The sequence below is a fragment of the Mus musculus genome, chromosome 12 (genome assembly GCF_000001635.26).
Source record: "Mus musculus strain C57BL/6J chromosome 12, GRCm38.p6 C57BL/6J".
Taxonomy (NCBI): domain Eukaryota; kingdom Metazoa; phylum Chordata; class Mammalia; order Rodentia; family Muridae; genus Mus; species Mus musculus.
This window is the reverse complement of record NC_000078.6, coordinates 103,225,706-103,245,207: the sequence shown is the minus strand read 5'-3', so window position 1 is coordinate 103,245,207 and position 19,502 is coordinate 103,225,706. Positions and strand designations below refer to the sequence as shown.

The window sequence follows — 19,502 nt, the reverse complement described above, 5'->3', positions numbered from 1 at the left end:
TGGAGGACCAGTCTAGGTCCTTCGATATCATGAAGGAGCTGCTACAGAGGACAGTCTTCATTCTAAGGGAGGTGGTGATGTTCCCAGTGTCAGACTCCCCAGTTTCATGGGCCAGGAAGTGGGGGACCAGGTGCAGAGGCAGGTACACAGTCCAGAATCAGAAAACAGAATACCAACAAACAAAACCACCAGGCTTGCCTCCGACTTGCTATGTGGCTAAGGACGACCTTAAACTTCTCACCTTCGGGTCTCTACCAGCACCTCCCAAGTACTAGGACCTGAGACATGCACTACCATGCCCAGTTTATGTTGGACTTGGGATCTGATCCAGGGCTGTGTGCATGGTAGGCAAGCATTCTAACACCCGAGCTACATCCCCGCCTGGAATGCCTCAACCCTTTAATTGGCTGTGAGTATTTATGAATCTTAGGGAAATAGCTGTGTGATTCCACCTAGAAAAGAGCTATGGACTTCTCAGTTGGAACAATCACGGGATTTAGCCAGGATGATGAGAGTGAATTCAAAATGTAATGCGAGTAGCTTTTTCAAGTAGCAAAAAGTTCCAGGTAGCAGGTGCTGTTGTCTTTGCTAAAGACTAGAGTCCTGCACTGGGCAAAATACTTCAACTGGCTTAGGCTACAAAGACAGGAAAACACTGGGCACCATTTAATCTCAGCTGATGGACAGGCCTCAGGTCTATGCCTCATTGCCCTTTTCCAGACTGTCCTGGTCACTGTTCTAGGAAACTCCACTCTCATCAAGCATTGTCTTTGTCCCAACTCCCTGACTGTAAAGGTATAAGATTTGTTACTGTTCTGCTGTGCCCAGCACCCAGTACTCTGCTGCCAGAGAGAGGGAGTGTCTCAGAGTAGGAGGGGAAGGAAGATGGCCGCAGACATGTACCCACATGGCATTTTCTAGCCACAACTAGCTATGATTTCACAAGGTTAGAAATATTGGGATAAAGCTTTTATCATTATCAATTGCCTCTGAAATTATTCTATTGGCATCTTGTAAATTGTGATATTCATACATGAATCTGATTGGGTAATTAAGCATTAAGAATCTTGATGCCATTAAGAGTACTGGGTACTGGGATCTGATGGCTGACTGTGGGGTGCGTGGTATGGAGAGAAACTCTGGGATGGGCTCGGGGCGTTGGGGAGTGCCGGAGAGATGGTCCTGTGGTCAGGTGTGACTGGAGAATTGGCAGCCGGCAGGAGCTAGAAAGTGTGGTCCGGCCCCGTGGAGAGTTGGTGGTTCATTTTTTTTCATATTTCCTGCAACTAGGTGTTTGTAAATATTATACAAAACAAATGACTGGATAAACAAAGGGACAAATGTCTCCATATTTTTGTCCACGGGACTACCAGACCTGCTGGCATATTCCCACAGCCCTGGACCACTTTGTCTTCATTCTCTTGATCAGTGTAGGCCCCTGTCTCGATGACAGTGGAGCATCACAGTGTTGGCAACATGTTGACATGGTCCTCTGACCTTCCCCTCCCCGGTTCTTGGTAAGGGAAGGCCTCATTCACATCTGCTGTGCCAGTCTCTCTAGTAGAACTGGGCATGTGTGGGGGCTCACAAGTTCATCAGCTAGGTACGCACTAAGAAGGGGAGGCCTTGCTGCTGTGCTCTGATGAAGGAAGCTGCAGGAGAATTGGTCTGAAACCTGCTTTGCAAAGCACTTTGTACTTTTGTGAGTTTACCTGGAGTGACTTGGGGACAGCCAAGGGGAACTAAGTAACTTTCTTAACCAGTGGGCTGTGGTATCTACCCTCGGTTATAAGCCTCCGGTTCTCTTACCTAACCCCAGGCAGAATTGCCCAGCTCTTTGCGACTTTGACTGGAATGGTCACACCCCCACCTCCAGGGAACATCAATCAGAGCATTTAATAAAGCGCTATCACCAGATGAGCAGGGCGCCTGCGTGGCGCCTGGGAAGGCTCCTGTAGGAAGGAGCAGCATGCAGCTTGTTTGAACGAGATGCAACCAGCTCCTTCCTGAAGAACCGACTTGTTGATAATCTTGCATCAAACAGGAGTTTGTGGATAGTGGAGGAAAAGTCCTGGGGAGAAGGCTTTCCCTGAAATGTCACAACTCCCCCTAAGACACAGCGGAGTTAATAGAGAGGTCCCGAGGTCATGATTGCCAAATGGAGGGAGGTCAGGCACATTGCTTTGGAGGGCTAGCCAGCACCATCCTAGCTCAGCACACACAGGGGAAAGGGGGCGCCGCTATGATAGTGTACAGACGGGGTCCCCACTAGTCAGACCTTACTACCACCTTCCCGCAGCCTGGGGGATGAACTTGAGGGAAGGGCAAGCAGAAGCAGGTTGCCACTGTCACTGGGAGTCCTCGGCCTCTAGGGTGAATAAATAAATTATTAAGCGCCCAATACACAATAGCCTCGCTAGATGGAGACGAGGAATCACTGCAGCGGCGCTGGCGGCCGCGGCAGCGGGGAGCGCGGGCGGGAGTGCAGCCCGGGAGGGAGGCGGGCGAGGCTCTGGCTCCGCTCACGTCTGTTTTCCTTTTTCGTGCATTATTTATTTCGCCTCCGCCCGCGGCCCTGCTGCCGGAGCGGGTGCTCCGGGCCGGCGCCTCTCGCCCGCTGCCTCCCGCGGGCCCCGGGCACCCTGCGCCCCGGGCAGCCGCTCGGCGCCACCAGGAAGGGCGGGGACCGGGGCGGCGCAGGGACCCGTGGCTGGGCTGAAGGAGGACTCCTGCGGCCCGCTCGCGGAGGACCCGAGGACACTTTCCCCACCCTCTGCCTGGGCTGCCCGACCTCGGAAGTGGCCGCCTTTCCCGGCCCGCGCGCGGCCAAGCGGAGCCTGGAGCTCCGTGCGAGTGCGCCGCGCCCCGGTCTCCCAGATCAGCTGCCCTGGAGGCCCAAGCAGCGCGCAAACTTTTGCTCCAGCGCCCCGCGCTCGTCCTCTGCAAGTGAAGCCCCCGAGCGCGCGCGCAGCCGCCAGGGTGAGCTTAGAGGCCCCGCCTAGAGGGCGGGGGACTGGGGAGGCGGCTGGCTTTAAATGGGGGCCGTCCGGCTGCTGAGAGCAGAGCTGCTGTGGGGGCAACCCTGACCTCCCTTCTCCGTGTCGACGATCGGTGGGGGTCGCCACCAGGCAAGGTGGCGTGAGGCATCGGAGGGGTGCGGGCGGTGATGGGGGCGTGCAGGAAAACCTACGCCTGCCCGGGAACAGGAGCTGGGGTTTGGGCGGCAAATGGGGGCACGTACGGAGGTGCCTATGAGACAGTGTGCGCACTGAAGTCCCTGGGGCAGAAAGACTACATGCAGCGAGTGATTTGGTGGTACTGTGCAAGCAGAGTCAAGTGTGCGGACGGGAGTCGGTGGCGGTGCATGGGGGTCACAGTGCGTGCGCGCGCAGAGTGAGTGATTCACTCTGGGTTTGAAGCGTACTCCTAGTCAGAGTTGTGCATGGCCGTTTCTGGGTTTGTATGAGGTTCAATAAGTGTGTTTGGATGTTTCTGGGGGTGTGCACGGGATCAAGGTGTGCATGCGGTATTCTGAAGGGGAGGGGGTGTGCTCCAGGATAGGTAGGTGTGAGTTCTGGGAAGCACCGAGAGTCAGCAAGTGTGTGCGCACTGGAAGGAAGATGAAGACTTGCTTTGCGCAGGTGCCCCAAAGTGCGGGGCAAGTGAGTCCTCATCGAGTTGGTTCTTGAATTGGTGCTATGGTTTATGCAGTGTCCACCTGACTCAAGCCTTGCTCCCTTGACAGTTAGCTCACCAGTGGGCGCCGCAGGCCGAGATGCTACTCCGGGACCTGGTGCTGCGCCATGGCTGCTGCTGGCCCTCACTTCTGCTGCACTGTGCGCTGCACCCACTCTGGGGTTTAGTTCAGGTGAGAAGCGGGCAGAGGCCTCCTGGGAAGGGGGTAGGGTCACTTCAGAGCTCCCCCTACAGCCACCTACTGAGTGGTCTTGGGGATACTTGGGGAGGAAGAAAAACTGGTCAAGTATAACATGCTCTGACCCTGAAAAAAAATAAGAAACTTTGCAAAGAGTCTCAGTTGTGGCCTAAGGCCTGCAGTACTGAATGAACGTGATATAGGAAGGTGCTAAGACCTCATAGTGAACTCTACTGCAGCTTTTATGGAAAGAAACAAACTTATAAACAAACAAACAACAATACCAAAAAAAACCCAACCCCCCCCCAAAAAAAAAATCCCACAGTGGTGCCTTGTTTCCTACCAGATTCGACCCCTAAACTTCAAATTAGCCTTCCAACTAACTGTCTCCAACCTGGGGTAAGGGCTGTGTTTCTTCTAAGTGGTGGCTGGGGAGGTGGATGGTGACCCACGATTCATGCAAAACACAGTCTGTCAAGACTGCTGGAGGACAAACCCTCACCTTTGACCTCCCAGTCTTCAGGACAGAGACCAAGCCCCCACTAACTCCAGTTACTCGAGGTGATTGGATGGGATGTTCTCTAGTCCTGCCCTTAAACCCCCGTTGACCAGTCCTTTACCAGCAAGGTGACTAAACAAGAAACTTAAGGTCTGATCCTGGTTTTCTCCTTCCTGCTTGTTATGGGGCCAGTACTTGTTTGCTTGATACATCACCTGGACCCCAGGAAACATGGTTAGTAGCTGTCCTTGCTGTTGCTGGGGTGTGAGATGTTACATCCACTGGGCAGAGACACTCCCTGGCTTCCATGACTCTCTAGAGGCATCCCACCATTAGCTCAGGCCAAGGTTTCTACTTTCTCTGCTCTGGCCAGCCTCTGGCTTATGATTGTGTTATTTAAATGTACTGTGTGTTCTCGGGAATCGGGGATGTCATTTCTCAACACTTGGACCATTGAGACAAGGTCCTTTTGTTCAACTTCTAGCTGAGCCCCATTGCAGAGTTCACCTGTCTGTGTACCCAGGTGCCTAGTTCTCTGTCTTCCCAAAACCTTTCAGCTAGGACTGAGAGAGGAGGGAAGACAGGGACAACAGAGCTGTCATGTAAGTTAGAGGGCTCTAAAGAGAAGAGCCATGCCACCTGCTCTACCCATCAGAGGACTACAAAACAAAGCCCCTGCTCTGTCATGTCCTACAGCCTGGCAGTGTTTACAAAAGCATTTGTGCATGCGTGTTTCAGATTCTCAGACTCAATACAAATCAATTCTCATGAAAATCAATTAGAAAAGAATCCTTGAGTTAAATTGTGCGGGCCAGATCTTGGCTTGAAGCTCTGGAAAATTCATCCTCAGATGATAGGGGTAGAGAAACCAGCGGAAAGGAAGAAGGATTGGCAATGCATGGGTCTAGGTTTTTAAGCAGGAGAGCTGGGTTTGGGGAAGGACACGGGAGGGAAGGAGAAGGAAGCAAGCAGGTTCATTAGGCCATGTGTTTCTTTTAAGAGGAGAGAATAGATCCATCACATCTTAGGAGTTCCCCGAACATAGAGAAAGATGTCAGAGCTATCATTGCTTCCAGGAGCAATCACTGCCCAAGAATCCCCCAGAGAGTAAAGGATTGGTCTGATGCAACCATCCTGTGATTAATGGGCCTCTAGACGAGGCCAGAAACCTGGGTCCCTCAGGTGGCAAGTTCCTCCCTTGAAATTGGTGAAAGTCTCTGACTGTGGCAAGATGATAAGAGTTGCTAAAATCCAATGTCATTTAAATTGCCAGAGGTGGGCGGGGTCATTCCTTAACCCTCCCTCCTGTCAATGTGTCTGGAATGAAGCGTTTATGACTTAGGGTTCTTCTAAGTTCACTTCGGTTGATTTTCTTTTCTTGTAAGGGAAGAGGATGACAGGCTGGCAGATTTATTAGGTGTGACAGGAGTGTGTCTCGTCAAGTTACTGCGGTGCTGGCCTATCTCCTTAAAAGATGCCAGAAGCCATCACGCTTGTGGGTACTTATCTAAAGCAAATGCTAGGGAGACAGTCTTGGATCTGGCCTTATGCGTCTCTGTGCTGGCACGAAGCTATCCCAGACCTAGCAGAAGCTGAATCCTCCACTCAGCTCCCTCAGCTTGCATTTCCTAGCAGCAGCTTTTATTGGGCACCTCCAGATGACAAGCTCTGTGTCAAGAGCAAGTGGCTTAGTGGCCCCAGTCATTGTGGTGTTGGCAGGCTGTGCTGGCGACGTCACTAAGCAAGTGATTCCAGGCAGAATCCCTCAGGGGGAGCAAATGGTTTAGACCTGGAGCTTGGAGAATGAGTCCAAGAAACAACCCACAGACATGCCACCACTGAGATGGATGTGACAGAGTTCTGGATACACCAGACAGTGAAATATTTGACAGAGGGAACAGCCAGAAGCCAAGGGCAAGGGTGAGGCATGGAAAGACCTGGGGAGGGAAGGAGAGGTAAACCCCTAATTGTCTTAAAGTTGAGATTTGACACTGGGACTCCTAGGCACAATGGAGAGTTCAAAGTCAGACATTACACCATCTCAGATGGTCACTTTAGACACCTCAGGGCTGCCATACGCGTTGAGCATATGCCAAGCTGGGTTTCACTTTTAGCATAAGTCTATTCTGTACCATCCTGGAGATATTTGTAAGATAGAGTGATCTTTACTGTTTATCCATTACGCAACAAGACAATTTTCCTAGCAATACTAGTTAGAGGCAGGGGCTACCCAGTAGACGTGGACGCCTGGGGCAGGGCAATAACAGAGGCAAATCCTGAACATGTTTAGGAGGCACCGTACACACTGGGTGTGAGAGCCATACAAAGTGACCTCGAATCCAGCGTCGCTCACATCCCCAGGGCACAGGCAAAATAAAATGCAACCAAACTCTCTGCCAGAACATCTCATGAATGACCTCCCCCTTCGCAACACAGTCCTTGTTTCCCTCTGCCCACATCAATGCCCCTCTGCTTCCTGACTGTGGACACAATGTGACTAGCCACATCCACCTCCTGCTGGCTGGGATTTCCCACCATGATGGGCTGTCCCTGCGACTGTGGGTCAAGCTAAAATCCTCCTTCTTGAAGTTCCGCAGTCACATGTTTTGTCACCACAGATGAGAAAAGTAACCCAGACAAGCATCAGGTGGTCACTAGGTCTGGACAGTGTTGGGTTGGATGCTGGGTACATCATTTAAGCTTGTTGACCCCTTGTCTTGCCTGTCGTATGGCTAATAAGCTTCCTATAGCTGTCAACACCGTGTCCCTGCTCAGGATGAATACAACGCTCACCATCTACTTGTCTGCCCCAGACACCTACAGCTCCTGTGAGGGGACAGATAGTATAAAACAGCAGGGAACTTGCCTCAAAGAGGAATATTTCCAAGGTGAAGAAGCAGCAATGAGGCCAAGAAGCTCAAGTTGGGCTGTAGGGACAGCTTATCCCAGATGATTGTGTAAGAAAGGGCTTTGAAGGGCGAAGAGAAGCCTACTGATGGGTAAGGGGTCAATGGAGCGAGGCTTATCAATCATAGGCTTATGCACAACTAACCTATAGGAACTCCAGTGGGACCCTGGCCAGAACCCAGCCCTGGGCAAGAAGGACAGTCCTTCTTGGCCCTCCCGTGAGAACAGATTCTTGAGCAGTTGTTCCCTTGGGTCTCAGTGGAGCCTATGCATGAGAGAGACCAGGATCTATTGATTTCTAGGATGCAACGAACTCCTTCACTTCTTCCTCCTTCAGCCCCAAAACTTGGTCCCCATCTTCTTGTCTGCCATTTGATCATATTAAAAACACTCTTGTAGATAGATCGTCACTCTTGTGTCCTCTCGGAAAAAAAAAAAAGGCCATTTTGTCAGGCCAGGTCAAACCAATGTGCTGCTCATGAACTCTGTTGTGTTCAGAGTGTCTGGGAGACTGGGGAAGGAATGGCTTTGTCTGGGTGTGTTTGAGCTCAGAGTCTTAGGCAATGATGATCCAGAGCAGGGCAGGAGTCAGGCCTGGCTGGGGGATGGGCTCAGACATATGGCAAGTGTCTGGCCTGTTTACCCTGACTCTGACAATCGAGTTGTGTCTCTACAGGAATGAAGAAGGAAGCTCATATTCTGAGCACCGTAGCTTTACCTTGGGAGACAGGACTGTTTCCAGGGTCAGAAACATAGTCAGCGGTGCTTTAAAAATGCTAAGAGGTGGTCCCAAAGAGCCTTGTCCTCTCATTGCCACCCTGACATCCACTATGCAGCTGTTGTGCCACCAAGCACATTGGAAGCCTCTCTCACATAGTAGAGGGACTCTAGGGTCCCCAATTGCAATGGCAGGCTGGCGGAAGTTGCAGGGGCACTGGAATTCTGTGTTTCCAAATGCTTACATGAAGACACACTAATTAACCGTGTCTCTCACTGAGGCAATGTGTTGCCCCTAACTCTTGCCTTCTTGTCTTGAAGCCAGCTTTGGACTCCTGGCTTTACAACCCTCTGCATATGGAGGGACACTGGCCACTGTCTAACCCATGGCTCTCAGGCTGTGTTTGACTGGGAGATTAAAGCAAAAACACACCAGGCCTAGCTCCCCTGCAAAAGTCTCAGTTCACTGTTTGCAGGAAAGGCAAAGGCAGGAATGTGTTGGGGCTGCGGGAGGGGCTTCCAGGACACGGCTGGAGCGAGGAAGTATTGTTGAGCACAACTGTCTCTAGCTGCCACAAGGAACCAGAAACCCATCCAGGGAAGAACCCAGGCCCAGACTGACAAGGCACGGGTTCTGGTCCAGTCGCTGGTGTTTGTTCATTCACTGGCCAGTTCTCTGTGAGTGCTGGGCCCTTCCCTTGGGTGTCAGTTTTTAATTATGAGAGGGAAGCCAAGGCATAGAAAGGTCTGTCCTGGCATAGCATACAGTCCCATGATAGTGACAGGCTGGGACTAAGTAGTAGAAGTGAGCCAGGGTACCAGGGAACCTTTGAGAAGGGGATTTGGCCTGGCTGGAGAAAAGAAAGCAGAGCTGAGGGGTGGCAAAGGCTGAGGCGAAGACCAGGAGAGCCACCAGGACAGCATACGCAATGGCCCAGGATGGCAGGAGGGCCGGGGAGGGAGAGAAGGATGCACAGAGCTTGCCAAGGGCTGCTTAGGCCATGATTTGTGGGCCATGGGGTCCTCTGAGTAGTAAGAAAGCCTTGGGGGGTCACTGGAGGGGTTGGGGTGACTGGGTAGATATGTTTCCCAGGAAGCACTCAGCTGCTATACAGAGAACATCAGGAGGTTAGTTCCACTGTCTGATCACGTGGGATGCAGACCAAGGTTCAGTTAGGTAAGTTTCCTCTCCAAGATGGGAGGACTGTGCCCCAGACAGACACAGAAAGGCTGAAGGAGCCTTGACTAGAAAGGTAAGGGCTCAGCCTGTGTGGTCTCAGGAAGATAGACGTGGGTCTGGGGACTTAGATGATGGAGCAGCTGCCACTCTCTGGGAATAACTTCTTTGACTCCTCTCTATTCCGCCTGCTTTGGTCTCAGAGATCCAGAATGCCAGGCTGTGGCCTGGAAGGGACCTGGAAGCAGGCTCGGCTCAGCTTCTAGCTGCCTTGTGGCCTCTTGCATCTCCTGGCTGTTTCCATATCTGCAGGTGACACACGCTGAGCCCCAGAAGTCTTGCTCTAAGGTGACTGACAGCTGCCAACACATCTGCCAGTGCCGGCCCCCACCCCCTCTTCCCCCTCCACCCCCACCTCCGCCACCTCCCAGACTACTCTCCGCCCCAGGTAAGTGAAGACTCATTCATTGTTTGTTTGTTTGTTTGTTTGGGGGGCGTGCTACACTCTATATTTTCCTGGGCCCAGGAACAGCTGATGAACGAGAGGAGACGGAGGACAGCTCTGCCTTCTTTGTAATTTTCCACTGGCCGAGCGGGAGGGAAGCCAAGACCCAACTTTCCCCTGCAGTCTGCAGAACGCTATTCCCCCAGAATGCTTCTGCAAGATGGAGAAGAATGCTTCTCCATCAGTTAATCGGATAAAAGTCAATCTCCATTTGATAAGTGACCCAGCCTGGAATGTTCCGAGGGCCAGATCTTTAAAGGGGGCAGCTGCTCAGTATGATCTTAAATACCCCACCCACACAGTTTAATTTTCAATTCCGATGCCTGTCTAAGAAGACAGTTAGGGTAGAGCCAAAGGCAAAGGTCTGGGAGCCGAGATCCACTCTTGCGTTTTGACCATTTGTACCCAACCTGCTGGAGCTCTCGGGCTTGCCTCCTCCCTGAACGACTGCCTTTCTGAACCATTTAATTGCCCAATCATGAAAGCAAAGGCACGCTTCTTTACCCAGGAATGGCTTCCATCCTCACTTCTGCATAGTTAAGTTCTCTGACTACAAGTGGTGGGTCCTGGGGTCTCTTGAGGAGATGCTTAGCTGTAAATGGGTCTCTCCAGGTTTGCCCTGGAGCATACCAATGATCACATCTCCACTGAATTAAGTGTGAGTGTGTTCTAAATAACCTTGATGAAATTCAATGTCTGCCAGGCTGTGTCTAGCCTCTTGGTACCTGGTGGGAAATACAGAGTGTAGGGCCATCTTTGCACTTTGTGTGGGTTCTTTCCTTTGTATCGGCTCCTTGTGACCCTACGCTTCAGGGAGTGTAGCTCCAAATAACCTAACTTACAGCCTCTCTTGCTTCCTTTAAATCTATGAGTCAGAGCCTTTGAGGCAGGCTTTAGAATGGCCTGAGATTACTCAGATGCAGGCTTTAAGTGAGAACCAAATTCCACCAAGCCCTCTGGCATCCTTCAGCATTTTTCTAACTCTGGGTGCTCTCTGCCTTGCTTATCCCGAGAGACCCCATCGGCCTGTGCTAAGACCTGGCTTCTGTCCCTGGAGATGTCATCTTCCTTTCCTGAGATAATCCTTTCAGCCCAGCATCTGGCCCCCAAGTGTGTGTGATGAGATCTGATAGTTCCCCACATCCAGCTATGGTTCCTTCAACTCCTCTTGTGTTGCCACGCACCTGGACCAGGGAGTATAATCTGTCCTCCTGTGATCACTAGCTCCACAGAGGGTGTCGTATTAGTGACCCACAGGGTGGCCTGTGAGGACATGGAAATCGTTGGCAGGGACACTGGAAATTCCTGAGTGCTTAGGCCATATTCTACCCCTAAATGTCAAATTAGCCTTCCTATTGTCTTCAACCTGGGGTGGAAGCTGTTTCTTGTAAGCAGTGGCTGGGGAGATGGATGGATTATTGCCACGTGACCCACTATTCATGCGGAACCTGGTCTATAAGATACATGGGACTGTCCTGGGTTGTTTTGGAGGTTGTGCGAACTAGACATCCAAGTAGAAAGAATAGCATGGACACACTGGGAGGTAGGACTGTGTGAGACACATCCTGGGTATCAGTCTTCAGCAGGGTTGTCTTGATCCATTTTCTGTTACTATAAGACAATGCCAGAGACTGGGTAGCTTATAAAGGAAAATCCTATATGTTGGCTGGATACCTAAGGCTAGGGGGAAGCATCTGTTAAGAGGGGCTTCCCACTCTTTCATGCTACAGTGGGCCAAAGGGTGGATGTGACATCAGGCGTGTACAGATGTGACAGGAGCAAAGCTGTCCAGAGCTGATTGCTCTGTAGCATTTCCGTTCCCAAGAGAACCCATCCAGTGTCACAAGAAAGACATTAATCCTTCTCTAAGGTGCCACCTCCACATGTCACTGTGTTGGCAGCCAACCAAGTTTTAACAGGAGTTTTGCTGGGGCAAATGACATCCAAATCACAGCAGGGTCAAAAGGGAGGGGGCAGCTGTGAGACAGATCTTCCAGCCCCATGGGTCTCCAAGGCCTGGGTAAGCGAGAAGTATCCTATCCCATGAGCCCCGACAGCTCACCAAATTCCCTGTACCCAGGCACCACTTCTCATTCGCCTTTGCTTTTCTGTGTATATTCATCCTGGTTTCCATAGAATTCTTTGTAGATGTTGCCTAAATGAGAAACCCGGGCCACTTGCTCAGATAGAAGGGGCCCCTAGAATCAAACCAATGAAAACAAGCCAGGGCTTTAAGATGTTAATCAGAAGGCTTATAAGAGCATCCAAAGGAGCACGCTATGCTGTTAGTAGTGCTGCTGTTACAGATTTTGTGTGAGCTTCCTGTCACTTCGATGAAACACCTAAGCTAATTACCTTACTAACAGGAAAGGCTCCTTTAGACTCTGTTTCAGAGGATTCGGTTATGGCTGCTTGACCCTGGGCTTCAGATATGTGTGTGTCAGTACAGTCTGTCATGGTGGAAGCGGATGATGGAGGAAACCTGTTCATAGTCTGGCAGCCAAGAAGCAAAGGAAGTAAGAAAAGGCTTGGGGCCACAGTATATCCTTCAAGGCCATAGCCCTAATGAATTAACTTCTTACTAGGCCCCACCTCTTAAAGGTCCCATCTCTTTTCTCAGTTGTACCACAGACTGGGCACCAAACTGTTAACAAATGGCTCTTGGGGAGCATTCAGGATCCAAACTGTAAGAGCTTCAGTGTGTTTGAGCACTGTGTGCTGTCTAAAATCTATGGTACTGTAGGGACATGGGTCTGTCTTTTGGGACATTGCCTGGACAGCGATGAGCCTACAGAGATGTCAGGCAGGCAGATGGCATACCATCGCACCCTGCTTCAGGGACAATAACTTCTTTTAACAACATTGAGTGTGTGTTAGGGTTGATCTGCCAGAAAAGATCTTGCACCTCTGTGTGTGTGTGTGTGTGTGTGTGTGTGTGTGTGTGTGTGTGCGTGTGTGTGTGCAGCCTCCCCTCACCATGCAACCAGCGTTCAGCTACTTCCTTGTTGCTCAGGGTGAGCAATGCATCCCAGTGTCCCCAGGACTCTCCTGGTTTTAGCTCCCAAAGTCTCTTTGGGGAAACTGCTCAGCCTTGGGTCCCTGGAGCCTCATTCCCAGGATTCCTCACTCCACAGGTCATCATGGGGTCAAACAACCTGAACTCATCCCTCACTCTCAAATGAGGCTGATTCTTCGTCATTAGGAGCACTCCGTGAGCAGAGTCGGAGACAATGGCAGTTACATCAAAGGGCATTAAAGACCCAGAAGGTTCTTTCCCTCAGCTCTGTGACACCAGGCCAGCTGTAGCTCTCTCTGGGCCTGTTTTTTCACCAGGAAAGGAACTGCTGTGGAGACTGGAGACTCTACAGGCCACCCTAGGCGAACTCTGTGCAGCCCCAAAGGTGGTGTCACAGAGCTGTGACTCGAAGCCTGGTTTTTCTGCCCTCTTGTCTTTGCTCGTTAGCCACTTGAGTGACTCGGGCTCCTGAGCTGCTGTGAACCAGGACAAGTAGCTGTCCCTGTCACATGTGGGTGACCACATGGTCTTTATGTCAAATGAATCTGTGGAGAGCCTGGGACCTAGTTACCACTCAGTGTCAGCTAATAAGAAATGTGAAGGCAAGGCTGGTGAGATGGTAAAGGTGTTTGTTGCCAAACCTGGTATCCTGGGTTTGATCCCCAGGGTCCATGAGGCAGAAAATGGCTCCTGTAAGTTGTCCTCTGATGTCCACACAAACATCATCATCATCATCACCACCACCATCATCATCATCATCATCATCATCAATCATCTCACAGAGAGAAGGGAGAGAGAGAGAGAGAGAGAGAGAGAGAGAGAGAGAGAGAGGCTAAAACTTCTATTTATGTTAAACTGGGAGTGATGATATTCACCTGCAATTTCAGCCCCACCCCCACCCCCGGGATGATCAGGAGTTCAAGGTCACCCTTGACTATATAGTGAGTTCAAGGACAGCCTGGACTATGTGAGACCCCGTCTTAAGAAGGAATTATTAAGACTGACAGTTGTAGTAACCTTAAGCCACTAACCATTAGACCAGCAGTGGCCCAAACAAGCCACTGGTAGATTCTGGAACCTTGCTGAGAATAAACTTGGGATGCCGTGGGCTCTCACCAGCTGGGTAGATTCCACAAAAAAAAAAAAAAAAAAAAAAAAGGGAACTCTGAGAATTCCGTTCACATCCCTTCTAGGGCGATCCTCAAAGTAAAATGGGATCCCCTATGATGGTATTTTAAGAAGGTATGGGGGACAATACACAGGCAAAACCCATGACAGCCACCAGAATGGAGGACCTGAGCTTGCTTCCTTGGGCCACGGAAGAAGAACCATATACCACCAGCCCTCAAAGAAAAGCGTGTGCACCCCCTCTGTGAGACCGGCTTCAAGGCAGGCAAGCCGGAAATAGCTGTGGCAGAGCAGAGGCGTGAGCCGGTGTGTCCACAGAGTCCAAGGACTTCAAAGCACTGGGATGGGTTTTATTTCTGCCTTTATTTAATTCTTATAGAAATCAGAAGGGAGGTTAAGTGACTCCCCTAAAGGCCACACGTCAGTGGCACAGCTGGGAACAGGGTTGCCTGGCCCCACTGTGTGCCATGCATTAACAAAAAGGATTCCAACTAAGCTGTGGGTGTTATAGAATATTTTATTTTTGAGGCAGGGTTTCCCGTTGTAAGTTTAGCCTAGAACTGTAGATCCACCCAGTCTTCCCAGTAATGAGTTTGTAGACATGTACCACCATACTCAGTTAGAATGCCTCCCCATGCTTTGGACAGTAGAAAGAAACCAATGTTTTGTCCCTGATCCTGCAGGCAAGAGCTCAGCGAACCCTCAGACACGCCTATGCAATAAGTGGCATTATCCTTACTTTCTCTGCAAAGACCAGAGCTTCAGCAAGGGCAGGTTTCTTGGTCCAGGCTGCCCAGCTGGAAGGGCCAGCCTGCCTCTGAGGATCTCACCTCACCCCCGCCCTAGCCTGGTTTCACACGGCTACAGAACAAGCTGCCTCAATAGATGGCCCACAAAAGGGTTGTTCCCTCACTGTCCCAGATGGCAGGGTGAACTGCATCCCGCCAGGATGCTCTCCCCATGTGTCTTTTATGAAGCTGTAGTGAACTGCCTGGGCCGGGTCATTCCAAAGACTTCCCCTCTCGGGTAGGCTGGTTGATACCGGCTTTGGTCACCTGTTGGCAGGGTCCTCAGCTGGGCCATGCACTAGAGCACCTGCGAGTGATGTCACCACACGGTCTGGGCCTCCTCATACCATGGAGGCCAGGTTTCGAGGTTGCAAGGCAGGCAGAAGCTGTGCTTCTTTTGACAGTGTGGCTGAGAAAAGGCGTATAACAGTACGGCTACTGTGCTCTGTTCTGTGGAATCAAGGGGCCAGCACTGACTAGCAAGGAGTGAGGAGCAGGCCTTGCCTCTTCATGAGGAGGGTCAGATAAGGTCAGATAATTCATCTTTCCGCCTTTTTCTTCGTGTGTGTGTGTGTGTGTGTGTGTGTGTGTGTGTGCCTTTTGCTTGTGCAGTGCTGGAGATGGAGCACTGGCTTTGCACGTGCCAGTCAAATGCCCTCATCTAGCTACATTCCCAAGCTCCGCCCCCTTTTAGATAGGCTCAGACTGGCCTCGAACTCTCTCTATAGCCCAAGCTAGGCTTGAACCATGCTTTTCCTGCCTCAGCTTCCCTACTGTTGGCGTTACAGGCATGTGACACCGTGGTGTGGGTGTGTTTGGCGGCCATGCTGTTCCATAGGCACATGTTCTTTGGTCTTTTGTTTTCCTTTGCAGCAGTCATCCTGGCTTTTATGTGTGTGTTTGACTGGCTAGTGCTTGGATTCTTGCCTAGACTTGCACTGCTGGGTCCTTAGTGGCAGCTCCAGCTCTTTAGCCCATATTGGACACACCATGGTCCTTAGCAGTTTATTTCCCTGATACTTTGGGGGACCTTCTGTGCATCAGACATAGGCTGGGTCCTGAGAATGCATTGACCATGACAGAAGGGTCCCCGCAGCCACAGAGCTTATGGTTTACTGTGTATGTACATGAGATGGGGGGAGGAGCTGTTGAGAGATGTAAGAGACATGGCGCAGGAAAATGGAAGATGGTGTCTGCTGTGCTCTGAAGGGATGCTGGGTTGGACCTGAGATCACATGTAAGCTGAGATCTCGCTGAAGGAGAGGAAGAAGCTGAGGAGATGGGGGAAACACTCTTATCAGAGGGAACAGCCTGTGCAAGGTCATCGTGTTGGGTAATGCCTGGGCTGTGAGAGAAGCCATTGTGGCGGATGGCTGCAGAGTGTGGGAAACAGGAGGGGCCTTATAGTCATGGGGGAAGGGGTGATATGCAGAGGCAGTAAGTAGCAGGTTACACAGAGCATCAGAAAGAAGCTTGGACTGCATCTAGCAAAAGGGAGCCTCAAGGGCAGAGGTTCTCAACCTGTGGGTCACCACTGACCCCCAGGGGTGCTGTATAATGATCCTTTCAAGGGTTTGCCTAAAACCATAGGAAAACACAGATATTTGCATTACAATTCGTAACTGTAGGTTTGCTACAGTTATGAAGTAGCAACAAAAATAATCTTATATTTGGGGTGAGAACCGCTGACCTAGAGGGTAAGGCCTCATCTATACTTTTCAGAAACTGGTCCTGTGGAAGGGAGTGAGAGAAAAGGGAAGAGTAGAGCTCAGGGCTCAGGGACAAGGCCAGTATTGTGTCCAGCCATTGATGGTGGTGACGGTAGCTGGACTGCGCTAGGGGCAGGTGAGCAGTGCTGAGCTAACTTAGATTTGAGACCATTCTAAAAGACCCATGCTGTGCCTGAGCTAGGAGAGAGGGATGCAGGGATGCCCCTGGGCTCTGAGCAGTCACTGGTGGAAGATGCCACTTATTGCATTCTCTCCGTGTTTGTAATTTCACAGTAGGGTGATGGTGGAGATCAGGTGGGGCCAAGAAGAAGCAGGGAACCTTTTTCCCCTCAACGTTAACACAGGGTTAGCTCTACTGAACTTCTGAATGGCAAAGGTTCTCATCACACGCAAACTAGAGTCCTCCTGGGTCATGAGTGTGAGAGGGCATGGTCTGCCTGCCCTTGGGGTCACAAAGCTTATGGGCACAGCAGATAAACTCATCCCCCATCACCTTGCCTTCTATGAGGGATGCCAGGCCCTCCACGGAGGTCCATAGATGCTGCTGACCTTGCCCTTGGCTTGACATGGAGTGAGCACCAGACAGGTATCAGATCCCAGGGGCTTTGAGACTTGGAAATCGTCTTGCTTTCTACTCTGTGTTGATGCAGGGTTGGTTTTCCCAAATTCGGATTCTATTTTTCCATCTGTAAAGTGGGCCAGCTCTCACATTTTAGTCTATACTCAGCACAGGTAGATTCCTGGGCCTCTTTTCTTTTGCTTGAGATACTGCTTTCCTCTTGTCACTGATCCATATTCCTGGTTTTGGTTTTGTTTGTTTGTTTGTTTGTTTGTTTGTTTGTTTGTGGAACCTGGAGGCCAGCTGGGCTCTGGGTTGCTCTAGCAGTATCTTGGTCACCCTGCCTCTCTGGGCTCCCATTTTCTACATCTAAAGGTAGTTGTGGGAGATAAAAATCATGAATGAGGGCCTGGCTCTGCCCCCTAGTGAGCTGCCCGCTGTCTGTAAGTAAGATTTTTGTTAAGTAAGAATCGTACTTTAGCAAATTTGTTATCTGGTTTAGACTCCATTTTTCCATCTGTAAAATGGGCCAACTCTTCACATTTTTTTTTAAAAGTCTACATTCAGCCCAGGGCATCCCAGGCATAGTGTTACATCCAGATAAAGTTCTGAGATCTTTAACAGCCTGGGTCAAGGCTCAATCCTCGCTGCCCATCAGAGGGACCAAGGACTTGGCTCCATCATTACTTCCTTTGTTTTTCCCTGAGCTTACCTGCAGAGGTCCAGGCACTTGGCAGTAACAAGCATAGCCCAGCATGATCCTTCGCCTTAATCAGGTTGTGCCTTACATGTCTTTTGTTTCTTTGTGGGTCCCAGAGCATGATGACCCTCTGTACCGAGGCCAGCAGACTGGTTTCTCTTGTTCAGCTCTCAACGGGGAAAACAGACTTGAGATTTCCACCAGGGTTCTCCCTGGGTATAGATGGATTTGTTTCCCTTGAGACCTGAGGCCACTCTACAAATTGTTCATCAGACATCTGCTGAATTCCGTGCACCACGCTTCCACAGCACACTGCAGTGTCTGTGAGGCGCCAAACCTATGCCAAGGCTGGAATCACAGGTGTGTTTGCTGGGGGGTGGGAGGGGGAGGGAGATGTGGCCTTGAATCTGAAGTGGCAGTTCTTGGGTATCACCTGTCCCTGACACCCCGGTGGCAGAGGCTGATCATCATATCACCAAAACATGTTGGTCCCTCTCTTCTAAGCAAACCTGACCCCAAGAAAACACATACTCAGAAGGACCAAGTGACCCTCTCAAAGTTGCCATCAGGTACCTGGGACCAAACCCCAGGTCTCTGAAGTCTGGAACTTTCCCAAGGCCAGTAGACATCGGGTGCTGGTACTGAGGGTATGTCTCCTTTTCAATAAACCTCAAAGCCTGCCACCTTCCCAGCATAACACTAAGAGCAAGCATTGCAAACTGGTCTCTCAGAATCTGTAGCAACTGTGGCTATGAAAACGGCCCAGTTCCCTCTTTACACACTTCCGGGAAGTGTGAAGGAAAACACAGGCTCCCAGATGCAAATGACTCGAGTCTTGTTTTATCTGCTTCAGTCTGTGTTCCGTTTTAAGTCCTTATCCTCATTTTAAGTTACAAAGGAGGGCAAATTGGAAACCAGTCAATTAGAATAGAAACCAATCAATTAGAATAGAAACCAATCAATTAGAATAGAAACCAACCAATTAGAATAGAAACCAACCAATTAGAATAGAAACCAACCAATTAGATTACGCTGCTTAAGGAGAACACTTGCTGGGAAGTAGCTGTGTGCTGGCGTTCACGGGTGGCCAAGATGTGGCAAGGGATGCTGGCAAGCAAGGGGTGCTGGGGTTGGAAACTTGATTTCCCCAAAGCAGTTGATAATCGGGAGAGGAGATGTGTGAAGCGTCATGCTCAAAGCAAGAACACATCTGCTTACAAACTTCAAGCCATTCCCAGGACCTGCATTCTGCTGCCCAGCACCAGTGATTAGGAACTAGCTGATGCGGGACAGCTGCAAGGGCCTCATGTGTTGTCCTAGGCAGTTGGGAGAGTCAGGGCAATGCTTGGGACAGCACCCATCAAGGGGGATAAGGGAGGGGTCCAGTCAGTGTGTCAGCTCATTAATGTTATTACAGATTTCACCTAGGGTGCCCCACTTGTGTGATGGTCCTGGGCCTGACACATGGCGAGTGTATGTATGTGTATGTCGGTGTTTGCCTGAGTGATGAAGACAGGGAAGCTGCCCAGGAGAGAGGAGCCAACGTGAGGCTCAGGTTTTTATCAGATTCTGCTTGCTGCATTCGAGTGGTTCTTGGGACCCTGTCTGATTTAGCTTTCTCCAGAGACAGGCTGAACAAAGAATCAAAAGCAAGTGGCCCGTTGGAGGTGATCCCGGGAGACACCTGCAGGGAGGGGAGGCGAAGGACAGGCACGATGGGTACCACACCTGGTCCTGGAGCTCAGGGCAGTAGGGGAGACTGGCACCTGAGAGCCACTGGCTGAGAATGGCACAGTGGAGAGTCACCGAGGACCCCACAGGAAGGGTCACGACATCATGTCTTGTCTCGGGTGGAGTCTGAGATGTCTGTGACAGTGGAGGGAGGCTACATATGAAGGAATG

The 19,502-nt window shown here is 50.8% G+C and overlaps 1 protein-coding gene across 5 annotated transcripts in view; it reads left to right on the top strand.

Moving 5' to 3' along the window:
- The first annotated feature begins 2,488 nt into the window (after nucleotides 1-2,488).
- The window catches only part of Prima1 (proline rich membrane anchor 1), a 48,267-nt gene continuing 31,253 nt past the window's right edge, over nucleotides 2,489-19,502 (top strand). For 2 of the 5 annotated variants that reach the window (XR_381482.2, XR_381481.1), the window contains exons 1-3: nucleotides 3,025-3,133; nucleotides 3,746-3,868; nucleotides 9,487-9,622. Coding sequence is in view for 3 of the 5 variants with exons in the window: in XM_006515507.4 (XP_006515570.1) it covers nucleotides 3,776-3,868; nucleotides 9,487-9,622 (229 nt within the window). In the remaining 2 variants the exon portion in view is untranslated. Of the gene's footprint in view, nucleotides 2,980-3,024; nucleotides 3,134-3,745; nucleotides 3,869-9,486; nucleotides 9,623-19,502 lie in introns of those variants that run through there. The other 3 variants (XM_006515507.4, XM_006515506.2, NM_133364.2) reach the window with 3 other exon arrangements.